At 42.8% G+C, this 12,696-nt stretch overlaps 1 protein-coding gene across 3 annotated transcripts in view; it reads right to left on the minus strand.

The window, feature by feature from the left end:
• Positions 1–1,873: 1,873 nt before the first annotated feature.
• WDR11 (WD repeat domain 11) overlaps positions 1,874–12,696 on the minus strand; it is a 54,574-nt gene continuing 43,751 nt past the window's right edge. For all 3 annotated transcript variants that reach the window (XM_043475287.1, XM_043475286.1, XM_043475288.1), the window contains 10 exons: positions 11,499–11,607; positions 10,106–10,168; positions 8,756–8,821; positions 7,820–7,997; positions 7,115–7,210; positions 6,444–6,609; positions 5,622–5,719; positions 5,014–5,159; positions 4,150–4,229; positions 1,874–2,816 (listed from right to left, as the gene is read on the minus strand). In XM_043475287.1, the coding sequence (XP_043331222.1) occupies positions 2,662–2,816; positions 4,150–4,229; positions 5,014–5,159; positions 5,622–5,719; positions 6,444–6,609; positions 7,115–7,210; positions 7,820–7,997; positions 8,756–8,821; positions 10,106–10,168; positions 11,499–11,607 (1,157 nt within the window). In that variant the 3' untranslated portion in view covers positions 1,874–2,661. The remainder of the gene's footprint in view (positions 2,817–4,149; positions 4,230–5,013; positions 5,160–5,621; positions 5,720–6,443; positions 6,610–7,114; positions 7,211–7,819; positions 7,998–8,755; positions 8,822–10,105; positions 10,169–11,498; positions 11,608–12,696) is intronic.

Raw genomic sequence — 12,696 nt, forward strand, 5'->3', positions numbered from 1 at the left:
TTGCTTTTCTTCTTTTTAAAACACCAGAACACTCAAGTATTGGTAGAGCCAATTTAAAATGCGTTTACATTTTAATTGAGGGACTTCTTTCATTCACAAAATGAGAATGAGTCACTTTGAGTCAGTCAAATCAATTGTGAGCAAGATCTCAAAGAAATAAAGCCCTACTGGTTCAGAGAATATTTTCACTTGTCTGTCAATTTCTGCCTTGCAGAATTCTTTTATTCTAGTACAACTGCCAGTGTGTACCTGAACACTTGACTTCAATTGCAAAGTGCTGCTGAGGAGAATGAAATACTCTGCGTGATCACGAGCTCAGGAATCACAGACACCTGAGACTGTCCTCATGCAAGATGGAATCTCCAGGCAATTAACAGCCGAGAGAGGCACTGTTCTCCTATGGAGGTGAGGGCCACTCTGTAGAGAACTTCTGATATATGGTGCCTCTGGGAGGGACCTGAGGCTGGTATTGACACTGCCCCACTATTGGTTTTGGGAGAACAAAATGTCCTGCTCCCACTTTCAAAGCGATGGAAAGACCTAAAGCAAGAGCGTGGGGAGGCCCAGGGCTGGTCACCATCTGCAAAACAATCAGCAACAGAACAGGGAAAAGGTAACGCTGAGCGACAAGAGGCGCGAGAGGGTGGGTCTCACGCTGGCAGAAGCTCCCCCGGTTTCCCCGCTCCGCCCAGCCTGTTCACTGCCAAGGAGCGAGGCCTGACAAGCACGTCCAGGGGCGATCTGCACAGGGAGATGCCTGCTGCCCTGAAGTCATTGTCTCTCTCCTTCCAAATGCCCCGCTGCTGGTGTCACCCCGGGAAGCCTCCTTTGCTAAAGCACAGATAACCCAATGTGCTTAAAGTGCTTCCATGCAGAAGCAAGCTGAAGGTCAGACTCTTGAAAGTGATTCACTCACCCTTGTCTGCTCTTGAATTCAAATGCTCACCAGAGAGCAGTGGAGCAGTTCCAGCTTTCAGCCCACAAGGTCATGGGGAGAGGGCGGTTCGGGTTCTGCGCGGACCGGACTTTGAGTTGTGTCCTGACCCAGATTTGCTGCCACCCTAACCAGCTGGGCTGTGACACGGTGCAGGCTCCCAGGGCCTCTCTGCTCAGCACTGGCTGCTGAGCTGCTCTGCCTGGTCCTCTACGCACTCCCACAATCCAGCAGGAGATCACCGCCTATCTGTTGGCCTCCAATCCCAAGCACATTGAACTTTCAAATGCCCTCTGCTGGAATTTCTACTTCTTTCTCTTTGCTTACTAAGGCCGGCATTCTTTTCTCCCTTAGCCAGTTGATGGCTGAATTAATAAAGTCCATCCTCACAATCATTTTACCTACTAAACAATATAAAGAGAGCTGGGTTTGCCTCTGGCCTTTAAAAATTTGGTGGCACCTACCCCGGCAAAGAAAGGGCAAGAAGGTGACCAGCCACAGGACCAATGAGTGGATCCTGGGTCTCTTCTAGGACATTTAGCAAAAGCACTGGCCTGGGAACAAGCATTCCTGGGACAGGCCCTTCCTCTCCATGGACCTCAGTTCCCTGTTCGAGGGGTTTGATATCTAAGGGCAGAGACTACGATTCTATGTAAAAACACCTCCCGGTGGGTGTTAGTACATATGCCACCCTGGACGTCCAGGGGAAAGACAGGAAGGCCATTACCTCACCACTCAGAGTCACAAGCTGAGCCCTGCCCACCCAGGAACCCCAGCGCAGGTGTTCCACCCTGTTCTGTGTTGCAGCCCCGAGTTCCTGCAGCCTGGTTCTGGATTCAGCAAAGCGGCGCTGGAGGGCGAGCAGCTGAACCAACTCCTGAGGCGCCAGCACACCACCCGACGTGATGCAGAGCAGCTGAGAGGACACAAAGGCCTGGCTGGAATTAATTCCCTTTTTATCATTTCTGTAAGTTACACACATTTAAATTTTTAGCAATAATTTATAAGTCACATCTCATATAGTTCAGTCATTGGAAGAATACAAAGACAGAAAATTATTAGAGCACAGAGTCTTCAAAGAGGAGGTTACTGTAACCCATCACAGAAGGAGCTAAAATCCCAAATATCTAAGACTCCACAGACAAAACCTAAAGCTTACAATTTCTCTAAGAGCCTATACACTTGAAATTACAAAATTCAGCAACTGCCTAACCAAGAAATGAACAGTTCTGTTTTCAAGGTAAGAAAACAAGGAATGCCATGGTAAGTCACCTTTACTGTTTAAATGTTTCTGCTCTGTTTATACCTTGAATGGCTGTATATACACACAGGCAGAGCACGTATTTCAGTATAGCTCTCACAAGCTGCTTTTACTACAGATTTAATTCTAGTCTATGTGAAAAGCAATTCAATTGCTTGGATCTTAAATTTTTAAAAAATGAAAAGCATTTCTAGGGACTCTTAAAGCTGTCTGCCAAAGTATAAAATGTTATACTTTCAATATCTGAAGCATTCCTGTCTTTCTCTGAGATAAATACAGGTCCTGGGACTGGCTTCTTATAGCATAAATGCTCACATACTGTTGTGCATACATGGTAAACAGTCCACGAGGGCCCCGGAGGGGACGGGACCCTCGTAGGTCTGGCTGTGACCGTCCACAGCCAGACCAACACCTCGGCCACTGCTCTTGAGGCCAGGTGCCCTGGGGCACAGAGACTGGTCACTCTTCAGTCAGTCAGTTCTTGCTTGGGGGATTCCAGTTCGGTCAATAAATCTCTGCCAGCTGCTCCAGCCTTTGAAGCAAAAAGAACTGCTCCCTGTTTAAACCCGAGGTTCTTTAAACTTCGGGCATAATCTGCATAAATAGCAGAGATGAGCTTCTGTAAACTGCAGTTAAGGAAGAGAAGGGCAGAGAGGGCTCCAGCAGGTTCCCACAGGCTGGAAACAAGGACCAGCTCCGCCAGGGGAGGGCAGCGCGGGAGGAGCACAGGGAGCTCTTCTGGGGGAGGGCAGCTCACGGCGGGGGAGGTGAGGTTTCAATCTGCAATGTCCCTGCACTGGCACCAGCTGAGCCCAAAGCCCGACCTCCTACAAGACCCAACTAACATGCCCTCAGATACTCCAAGGTCTAAATGCACTTAAGGAGTAGAGAGGGAAGGATGACAGAAGAGAAATACATGTGCAAACCCTTGAGCTGCTTGCAAGCCTGAGAGGTTGGCATTTAAGGGGCAGATCCAGCCTCACTGAGTGGCTCAGATGGTAAAGAATCTGCCTGCCATGCGGAAGACCTGGCTTTGATCCCTGGGTTGGGAAGATCCCCTGGAGGAGGGCATAGCAACCCACTCCAGTATTCTTGCCTGGAGAAATTCATGGACAGAGGAGCCTGGCGGGCTACAGTCCATGGGGTCGCAAAGAATCAGACACAATTGAGTGACTATCACTTTCACTTTGGGGATGTTAGACAGCCCTGTCCCACTGTGTTCTGATATCCAAAACAGCTCCACTGAATCAGAGCCAACTCCACCAGTGCCGAGATGCATGACACTGAGTTCAATTTTCTGTTAAAAAAAAATACAGAAAAATAAAAACATGACATGTAGATATGAGGCCACAATGTAACCATTCAAGAAAAAGTGCAAGGAGAACAACAAGGCCTCTGCAAACACAAGGACCTGAGAGTAGGATTCTCAAGCTCCTTCTTTTCAAAGAAAAACATGTGACTCAAGTGACGGGCGGAAGAACTGACATGCTCCTGCTCACACGGGGCCCACCGTGACCTGCCCAGGTAACACGTCTCTCTGAAGTGCTGCTGCGTCTGGTCCCACGTTAGCGCGTCCCTGCCGGTAACAGCAGTCTTTCTTTTTAATCCATTCTGGTGTGCATTTATTCCAGCAGAGCCTCCTGTACCTTTCCTACACTACTAGTTCCTCTATCTTCTTTGTAAGTTCAAACAAAACATCACAAAATCTGGGCTCCCTCCACTTCACAGCCCTTCCTGGCTCTCCATTTATCTCACAGCTGATGCCGGTGGGGCAACAACCTTCTTTCTGATTTGTCGCTTCCCATTTCTCCCTTTTTCCTGGCTCTGAGCAGTCAGAACACAGATTTTTCTCCATACAATACTTTCCTCCCAGGCAGCACAGCCAACGGGGATGCTTAAAACCCACTCACGGCATCTGGTTCCCCCTCAGCAAACACGTCCCAGCAAAGGATATCTGTGTCCTCACTGACTTCAATGGCTCCGTACTTGAGACAAGCTTCCATAAACAAGGCTGCTCTGTCGAAGTACCTCATGCTGCTCAACAGAACACAAAGCGCGTCAGGAGCTGTGGCTTTCATCATCTGGGGGTAGGACCATCCCAGGGAGTGTTTCTATACAAGGACTTGTACATACTCTCCATAGAAGCCCGAGGGCTGCGTGAGGCACACCAGCACTGGTCTCTGCCCCAGCTTAGAGGAAAGGAGAATTCTCATGCTCCAACCCATTGCTGTTTTCTATTAACTCTTATAAAACATTTGTGAAATCACTGAAATAAAGACAGGACAAGAATCCTATCTTGTCTGATCTACAGAGACAGGACAAAAATCCACAAACCCAGGTCCAGATTTCACAAGTAACTTTCTGTCGTATCTGCCTCAACCTACCTCCCTTAGTTTTAAATAAATAAAATGTCCTATGGTAAGTGATAAGCATTAATTTCCCTTCAAGGTTCTCAGAGGGGACACCTCTAACTTGCCACACGTTCTTCCTCCTTCCTACTGCTTTTCTGCCTTTGTCTCAGTTGTTCTACTCAAAGCTAAATTGACCTCAATTCTTTTTAAATATTCTTTTTAAACAGTTAACTATTAGGTTTGACTAGCAGATTGGCAGAGAAGTAGCAAAGTTCCTACACCAAAAGAATAATGAATAAGCATGGGCTGTTTCACTCCCTTTAGGTTTTTTTCTAAAAAATAAACCTAAAATATATGCTTCTCCCTTCACTCCCAACATCAAGGACTACCACTTTCCTGGCAGAGCCTCATGAGCGTGAGGTGGTGAATCCCAGGTGGTTCTGACCAGCCATGGACAGCGGGTGTACCTGTGAAGTGTCTCGGCCACGCTGGAAAAGCAGCCCAGGGAAAGAAGAACCAGAAGGGCCTTGGACTTCTGGTTCACTTGAGGGGAGCAAAGGTGGTCAACCCATCGTTTCAAAACGTCAGCACACTCTTCAGAATTTAAGCGGACCTGAGAAAGATGCTCATGTTAAAAAGGACACCCTGCACTATACTGAAAGAAAAAAGAATTCAGTTGAAATAGATCAACAGATCTCATGTTGTTACCAGGAAACAGAGCTCATCTCTGCTTTATGACACAGCCCCTGCTGCTGCAGCACCGTGACCAGAGGTGACAGGGACCTACACCTCAGGACCAACGGGTCCAGGACCACCTCTTCACTGTACGTAGTCTGGACTCACACCCCAGCAGGGACAGGAGGCAGCTGCTTTCACTAATTGCTACAAATGCAACCTCCACTTTGCAGTAAGAAGAAATGCAATTTATATGCAAAGAAGAAGAAGATGAAAGTTGCTAAGAAAATATTTGTAAAGCCGCTTTGCAGCCCAAAAAAATACCTTCAAAATCATGAGTCAAAAATTCAAGATTGAACTTTCCCGCCTAAAGTTCCAGGCACCTATTAGAATCACCTACTTTGGCAAGCCACGCTGCCCGGTTCCACTCGCCGTAGGTCTGCAGGTAGCGGCAGGCATCCGCAGCTTTGTCTATCAGGCAGAGCAGCTGGACGCCCTCTGGAAGACAAGACAGCAGCCCCGTGAGTAAGGCTGGAGCTGTCTCTCTGGCGACTCACTGAAGGGTAAAACCACCATCTGACTTCACCTGGTCTTGGACATCTTATACCTACTGGAGACATGACTGACTTAAATTTTAAAATGAAGTATTAAAATAGGGTTTTACAGTGTTGTCACTCAAGTAACCTGGGTTGGCAGTACAAATACAGTCCAGAAAACAAGAGTCAAGACTATCTCACTCACTGGTTTTACCGTTTAGAGTGCCCATGTTTGTCCAATTTATGTATATTATTCTGGCAATTATTAATAACACCGCTTTTACTCTTTAAAAATGCACTGGTCTAGATGCCTAAATTATATGGTCATCTTATAATATGAGGGCTTCCCTGGTGGCTCAGATGGTAAAGAATCTGCCTGCAATGCAGGAGACCCAGGTTTGATCCCTGGATCAGGAAGATTCCCTGGAGAAGGGAATGGTAACCCACTCCAGTATCCTTGCCTAGACAATTCCATGGACAGAGGAGCCTTGCAGGCTACAGTCCATGGGGTCACACAGAATTGGACACAACTGAGCGACTAACACTTTCATTATGTAAACTGCTAGCAATAATTTATTTTTCTCCAGTGTATATAAAAAAGAAAGAAATATTCCTAATAACCAAATACTTTCCTAGGAATGGGTCTGATTTTTCAGAGTACTGACAAATATACCCCTATGCCTCACCTGCCAGTTTTCCATTGGCGATCATATTAGTTGCCACAAGCTTGATGGTGCTCTGGGAGGGGCCTGACGAGGTGACGGTGGTGACCAGGCAGGCTTTCAATGAATCACAGTAATAATGCTGGTTGTCTGCGCTGGTTTCCAAAAGCAACTGCACGGCTCTGTCTGTCTAATAAGGCAAACAGTTCTTCTAGTTATGAGGCCATTTTCCTCCAACATAACCTTTCAAGATTCGTAATTTGGAACACTGAAGTTTTCAGCTTAAAGAAGACTTTCATTGTCAAAAATTATCCATAAACACATTGTTTACATGTATACAAGTTGAACAAAAGTGCAACACTGCTTCTTTAGAACAACTGTAAAACCACAGTCTGGTTTACACAGGTACTTATTTAAGCTCTGTACTAGTCAGACAAAACCAAAACAAAACAAAACTAGGCAGGCCTCATGTGACATTATGGAAACCAAAATTACAAGTTGGTTTACCATATATTTTTGCTTTCTCAGAACATCTGTTGGTCTTATTTTGAGAGAAAGCATATATTTACACTTATACTTTCAGGGAAATGTTATAGTGTGTGTGCACGGTGTTTGTGTGTGATATAAATGATGCTCTAAAATACTAATCAACCATCAACTCCCTGAAACATGAAAAGAGATAAAAACTGACATACTTGACCCAAGAGAAGCAGCTGGTCTGTACATTTCCTTGTATGATCATAAGTTGACCGTTTTACTTCCTGAAGATTAACCCTTTCCAACTGAAATTTCTAGAGCAGAAAAAAAAAAGAGAAAATTGAGTCTGGATTTTAAAAGTTTTGAATTATTTAACTATTAGTAAACATTGCTTAGACTTCTGAGTCAAAGAAGAAGTCCAACAATTTAATAAGAATTTGAGAAGAAAAAAATGTTGAAATGTACTATAATCTGTGTGCATGTCTGCCTGCTTACAGAAACTGGCACTTTAGTAGAGCTGGAAGAAAAATCCCTATGTGTAATTCAGTACTCTACTGGAGGTTAAACAAATTATGAAACTACCTTTATATATATAGAACAGCAAATTCAAACCAAGTAAATTAAGTATTTGTTATTTATAGAAAATTAGTAACATGAGAAAATTAAAATGAACCAAGTTAAAAATTTTTAAGACCCCCCCCCCAAAATTAAAAGGCTGTTAATAAAAAAATTTTAATGTCTACTAAAAACTCAGTAAGTGTTTATGAGCTTTTCAAGTCCTGAATCAGGCCTTTTTTATGTGACTGTGCCGAGAGACTCGTTTCTGTTATGTGGACCTTTACTGAGTACAAAGTTTCCCAACTTTAAGATATTTACAAAGAAAGACATAGCTTTAAAGGTTTTTAATATATGAAACGTAATACCTGAAAATAGGCATTTTCACAGAGGACGTCGTAACATATATCTAGCGGGTTGTTCACTCTGTCCTGAGGAGCGGCTTCTTTAGCCACTGGTGTGCTCACGGCCTTTTCCTGGGACAGGCTGTGCAGATAGTGGGCGGCAACAGTCCAGAAGTGCAGCTCCGATTCATCACCATAAAGCCTGGCCAGGATGAGACCACAGTCTCCACTGACCTCACGCAGCAGCGTGGGGCCTGGATGGGGGCTCCCCACGGCAGCCTGAAGTGCCAGGAGCATGGTGCTGGCCCGTGAGAGACCACATGCTGGCTGGTGGAAGAGCTGAAGCTGCCAAGTCCTCCAGCCCCGTTACTGGCTCTCAAACAGCACAGGGCCCTGACTGCACGGGGCCCCTTCCCACCCAAGCCTTCCTTTGTTCTGTTAAGAGCAACACCGTGGTGCTGTAGCCTGTGCTATTATTTACCTGGTTTGCCATCAGCACATCTTTCAATCTGCACCAGTTAAGGAAGAAGTTCCTCTGGGATCACTGACTATATAAGGTGTGGAAATAATATGCTCTTTATTCTCTGGGGAGTGAAGGGAATGGTCTTTCTTATAAGGGATGGCTCTACTCTAAGTAAGAACTTATAGGTTATTACTTCTAAATATAATCTAAATATAACTTATGGGTATACTTAGGACATGTCCCTTGTAGCTGATATTTTAAAAAGCTATCTGTAGAATGGAGTCTTTTTAATAGAGAAGGCCTAGATCTCATGTTTTTTTTCTTTTTCCTATTTGTAATACTACTTTCAAAACAATCTGTAAGCCAACTATAAAGGATGAACTGATATATTTTCTAAAATTCCAAAGAGTTTGGTTTTAACTAACAACTCTTGATGAAAGGAGTGAGTTAACCTGAAATTCCCTGTCTCTTACACAGGACACTTCAAATAGTGTTACCTTGAAACAAGCAGGCATCTCTGCAGGAGAGTAAACTCCGAATCGAGCAAGAGTTTCTTTATGTCACTGCAGGCAGGAATCCAGACAAAGGCAAGACAGAATTTTTGAATCCATCAATAAAGGAGATAAATCAATACACTCTTAAAATGGAAAATTCTACCCAAAAGATATGATAAGAACCTACAAAAGAAGTCACTTTGCCACGGCCCTAAAACTGCAAAAGCTTACAGAGCTTAGACAGCATCTAGGCTTGGAGAAGTGGAACCCATCAACCACTGCAGCTTAAGGTTCTAATTCTGATTTACCTTCTTGAAGCAGCTCAACTCCCATTCTAAAAAATATGAACAGCTACCTAACTACAGGAATAAGAAAGTCATTGTTGATAAAATGACTTTAGTAAATGATCATCAGGAACACTCTATACTTCAGAGAAGATGCATTCAGAATTTATTCTTCAAAGTACTGAAAAATTGAAATATATAAGGAAGAAAGGCTAGTGTTTCATAAATTGATATTTCTACAATAGCCCATTATAGACTATGACCTGTGTGCTACACCATACCATTGTGGAAACAATAAATGAAATGGCATTGCCCTGATCTTTTCAACAGAAAAAAAAAAAAAAAAGAAAGAAAAAAAAAATAGACTTTATAAATCAGAAAGAAGAGGAGATAGTCTTTAAATCTATTCTTTTCCATTTAAACATAAACGCTAACCTTGGGACAGAGAAGAGAAAAAAGTAATTACTTTGAATTTGACATCAATATAATATTCCCTTAGCATTAATTTATTAAGTATTAAAATATATGTGATGGATTCTAGATTGCCAAGATATGTTTTCCCAAGAACTCCTTGTGGAGTCAAGTTTTTCTACTTCCTTTCCGTAGAAAAGGAATAACACTCCTTTCCAGTGTTATTCACAGTACCTATCTGTAAATGCTCTTGACTCTAGGGAACACATTAATTTCTTAGCCAGAATTGTGCACACACAGCAGCTGACACAGAGAACTTATCTCAGGAGAGAGAAGCTGACACACAAGAATTGCCCTGTGTACATCCATCCTCTAACATGAGGCTTCGCAGGGCATTTGTGCTGGAGGCAGGCTAGCTACAAGGCGGCTTACCCCACTGCTTCATCTCCTGCCCTGACATGAGACCACAGCAATGTGAAACTTACTTCCACAAAACAAAGACTCTAAAGGGAAACAAACTGAGGCGAAGAGAAGAGTCTCTCCATGGGCCACTAATATTTTCCAAAACAAGGCTTATTTTAACTTTAAAAAGTCTAAATCATTATGTTCTTCTTTTTCATAATCTTATTCTCTAATAAAACATAGTCAGAGTGCTTACTTAGACAATGAGTTCAACTGCTCTTGAAGGAGATTCTTTATTTCTTCATTTTCTGGATAATCACTGTGCCAAGAAAATATTTTAAATGAGTTCATTTTTTATTTACCACCATTTATTTCTTCACCAGGAAAAAAAGTTTTGTTAATACAGAAATAACTTCTTTGTAGTCCTTGGTTAAAAAACTGCATGTAGACTGAAATAGCAATAGACTACTCAGGAACCTACCAATCATCTTTAATGTCTGCTTTTATCTTATTGAGTCAAAACTGAGAAATGAACACACAAAGTTTCTCTGGCTTTCAAGAAACCAGAAAATTTATTAGTGAGCTCTAAAACTATCAGGTTTAGATTCATATTAATAAGGAACTTAGCAATGGCTACAGGAATCTGCTCGTTGCTCTGCAAAATTAACATTCATTTCTCTGAGTAGATACTTCTTGGAGAAAGAACATCTCATCACATTTATTGTTTTAATTCTCCTAACCCAGGGCTTTGCTGGTGGCTCAGTGGTAAAGAATCCGCCTGCCAGCGCAGGAGATGTGGGTTTGATCCCTGGGTCGGGAAGATCCACTGGAGAAGGAAATGGCAACCCACTTCAGTATTCTTGCCTAGAAAATTCCACAGAGAGAGGAGCCTGGTGGGCTACAGTCCATGGGGTCACAAAGAGTCAGACACGCCTAAGTGACTCAGCACACACACAACCCATGTCTATCTGTGCATTCCACACAGCAAAGGTCCCATAATACTTGTGGTAGTTTAACTAACCACTACCAATAATGGTTTCTGTGACTATTTTTTGCAAGGAGGCAGGCTATAAAACATAAAACACTTCTGAAGTAGATTCTTTTATGCTACTTTTAAAAAGATTTAATGTTGTCCCCTGACCCTGATGCTGGGAAAGATTGAAGGCGGGAGAACGGGACAACAGAGGATGAGATGGTTGGATGGCATCACCAACTCAATGGACGTGAGTTTGAGTAAGCTCTGGGAGTTGGTGATGGACAGGGAGGCCTGGCATGCTGCAATCCATGGGGTCGCAAAGAGTCAGACATGGCTGGAGTGACTAACTGAACTGAATCTTGTCCCCAAATTCCTCTTGGCCTCAACTGGCCCTCTCCACACTCAGAATGGCATGCCCAGGTTCAGACCGTAATATGACCACAGGGCCACCTGACAGCCCTGTGTGTACTCACAGCTGCGCCCAGGTCCCCAGAGTGGGAAAGACAAGAGGCAGATCAGTGACTCTTTCAGGGTCTCTGCCATCACTGCCTCAACTCAGTTTTAAGGTTCCAATCCCTGTAAGCCCTGGAGACCAGCCACTGCTAATTTTCATGGGGTGTCCTTCAATCTTAAATCAATTAAGAAAGGAAAACAAAAATGCAAAAAAACTTACACATGAGAAATGTCCAAAGAATACTGTCCATTCCAAGGCTGATGTAATAAGAAAGCTTTCAAGGCGAGAGCAGCCCTGGGAACAAGGAGATATGGGCACCACACAGGCTCTAGACAAAAACACAGATTTTGCTTTTAACAAGTAGAATTGTATACAACTATAAAGCTTCTGCTATAGACAGTTCACAGAGAAGTCAGAAGACAACAATGTGTAAGTCTGGTGGTGGCAACTCAGACAGTATATTAGTGTAATCACTGCTTAAGACACAGGGGCTAAGTGTTGGCAGAGAGTTACACCGAAGAGTCTCTCACCCCACAGAGACAGTACTGAAAGTTCTTGGAAACAGCATCATACAAAATATTATTAAACAAGTCTCATAGTTCTGGATTCCTTTTTAAGACACTGCTAAAAAGAATATCGTTTTATGCCATTTTACGCCCCTGATCTAGGCAGCAGGTAAGAAGGATTCTCCAACTTAAAAACAGGGATTCTAATTATCTACATTTGTCTGATTTCCCCTTTTACTGGGAGAAGAGGCAGTGTCAGAAAAATGTAAATAAGGGGCGGGGGTGGAGGAAGAAGACTAAGCTATTCTAAGAAAACAGATTTGAATCAACATCCTATGATCTTCTCTACTTGTCATAAAGGAGAAATGAAGCAAATATATTAAATATTCTATCACTGCATATGACCTCAAAAGATTTTATTATCCTACATCAATACGGTCCAAAATATATTTCTAATTCCTCAGAATAGAAATATATTACATCAAACATATTTTTCCAAGCTCAAATCAGCACATTTCTGGCAGCAAACACATAGAAATCTTTTTCCTAACTCCATGTTTACATTCTCACCTGTCTTTATTCTTTAACATTTATTGAGTGTTGTTATGAGTTTAAAGTTCAATTTGGGGAATATATGCACAATTTCATTGACTTTCCCCTTTATTACTTTAAAACTTGCCCTTTTTGGCTGAGATTGCACCACTAGAGATTCGATAGGATTTTTTTTTTTTTTTTTTAGGAAAATTTTAAAAGAAAAATGTAATATAAAATCTGGTTGAGGGTCACCTGTTCATTCATGGTATTAAACAGTCATGGTATTAAACATGGTAGCCCATTAAGCTAACAATGGGCTCTCATTCATTATATAAAGAGTTTAATTTAAAAACAAGTACCTTGGTTTTGGAGACTTT

The sequence above is a fragment of the Cervus canadensis genome, chromosome 8 (assembly GCF_019320065.1).
Source record: "Cervus canadensis isolate Bull #8, Minnesota chromosome 8, ASM1932006v1, whole genome shotgun sequence".
Taxonomy (NCBI): Eukaryota; Metazoa; Chordata; class Mammalia; order Artiodactyla; family Cervidae; genus Cervus; species Cervus canadensis.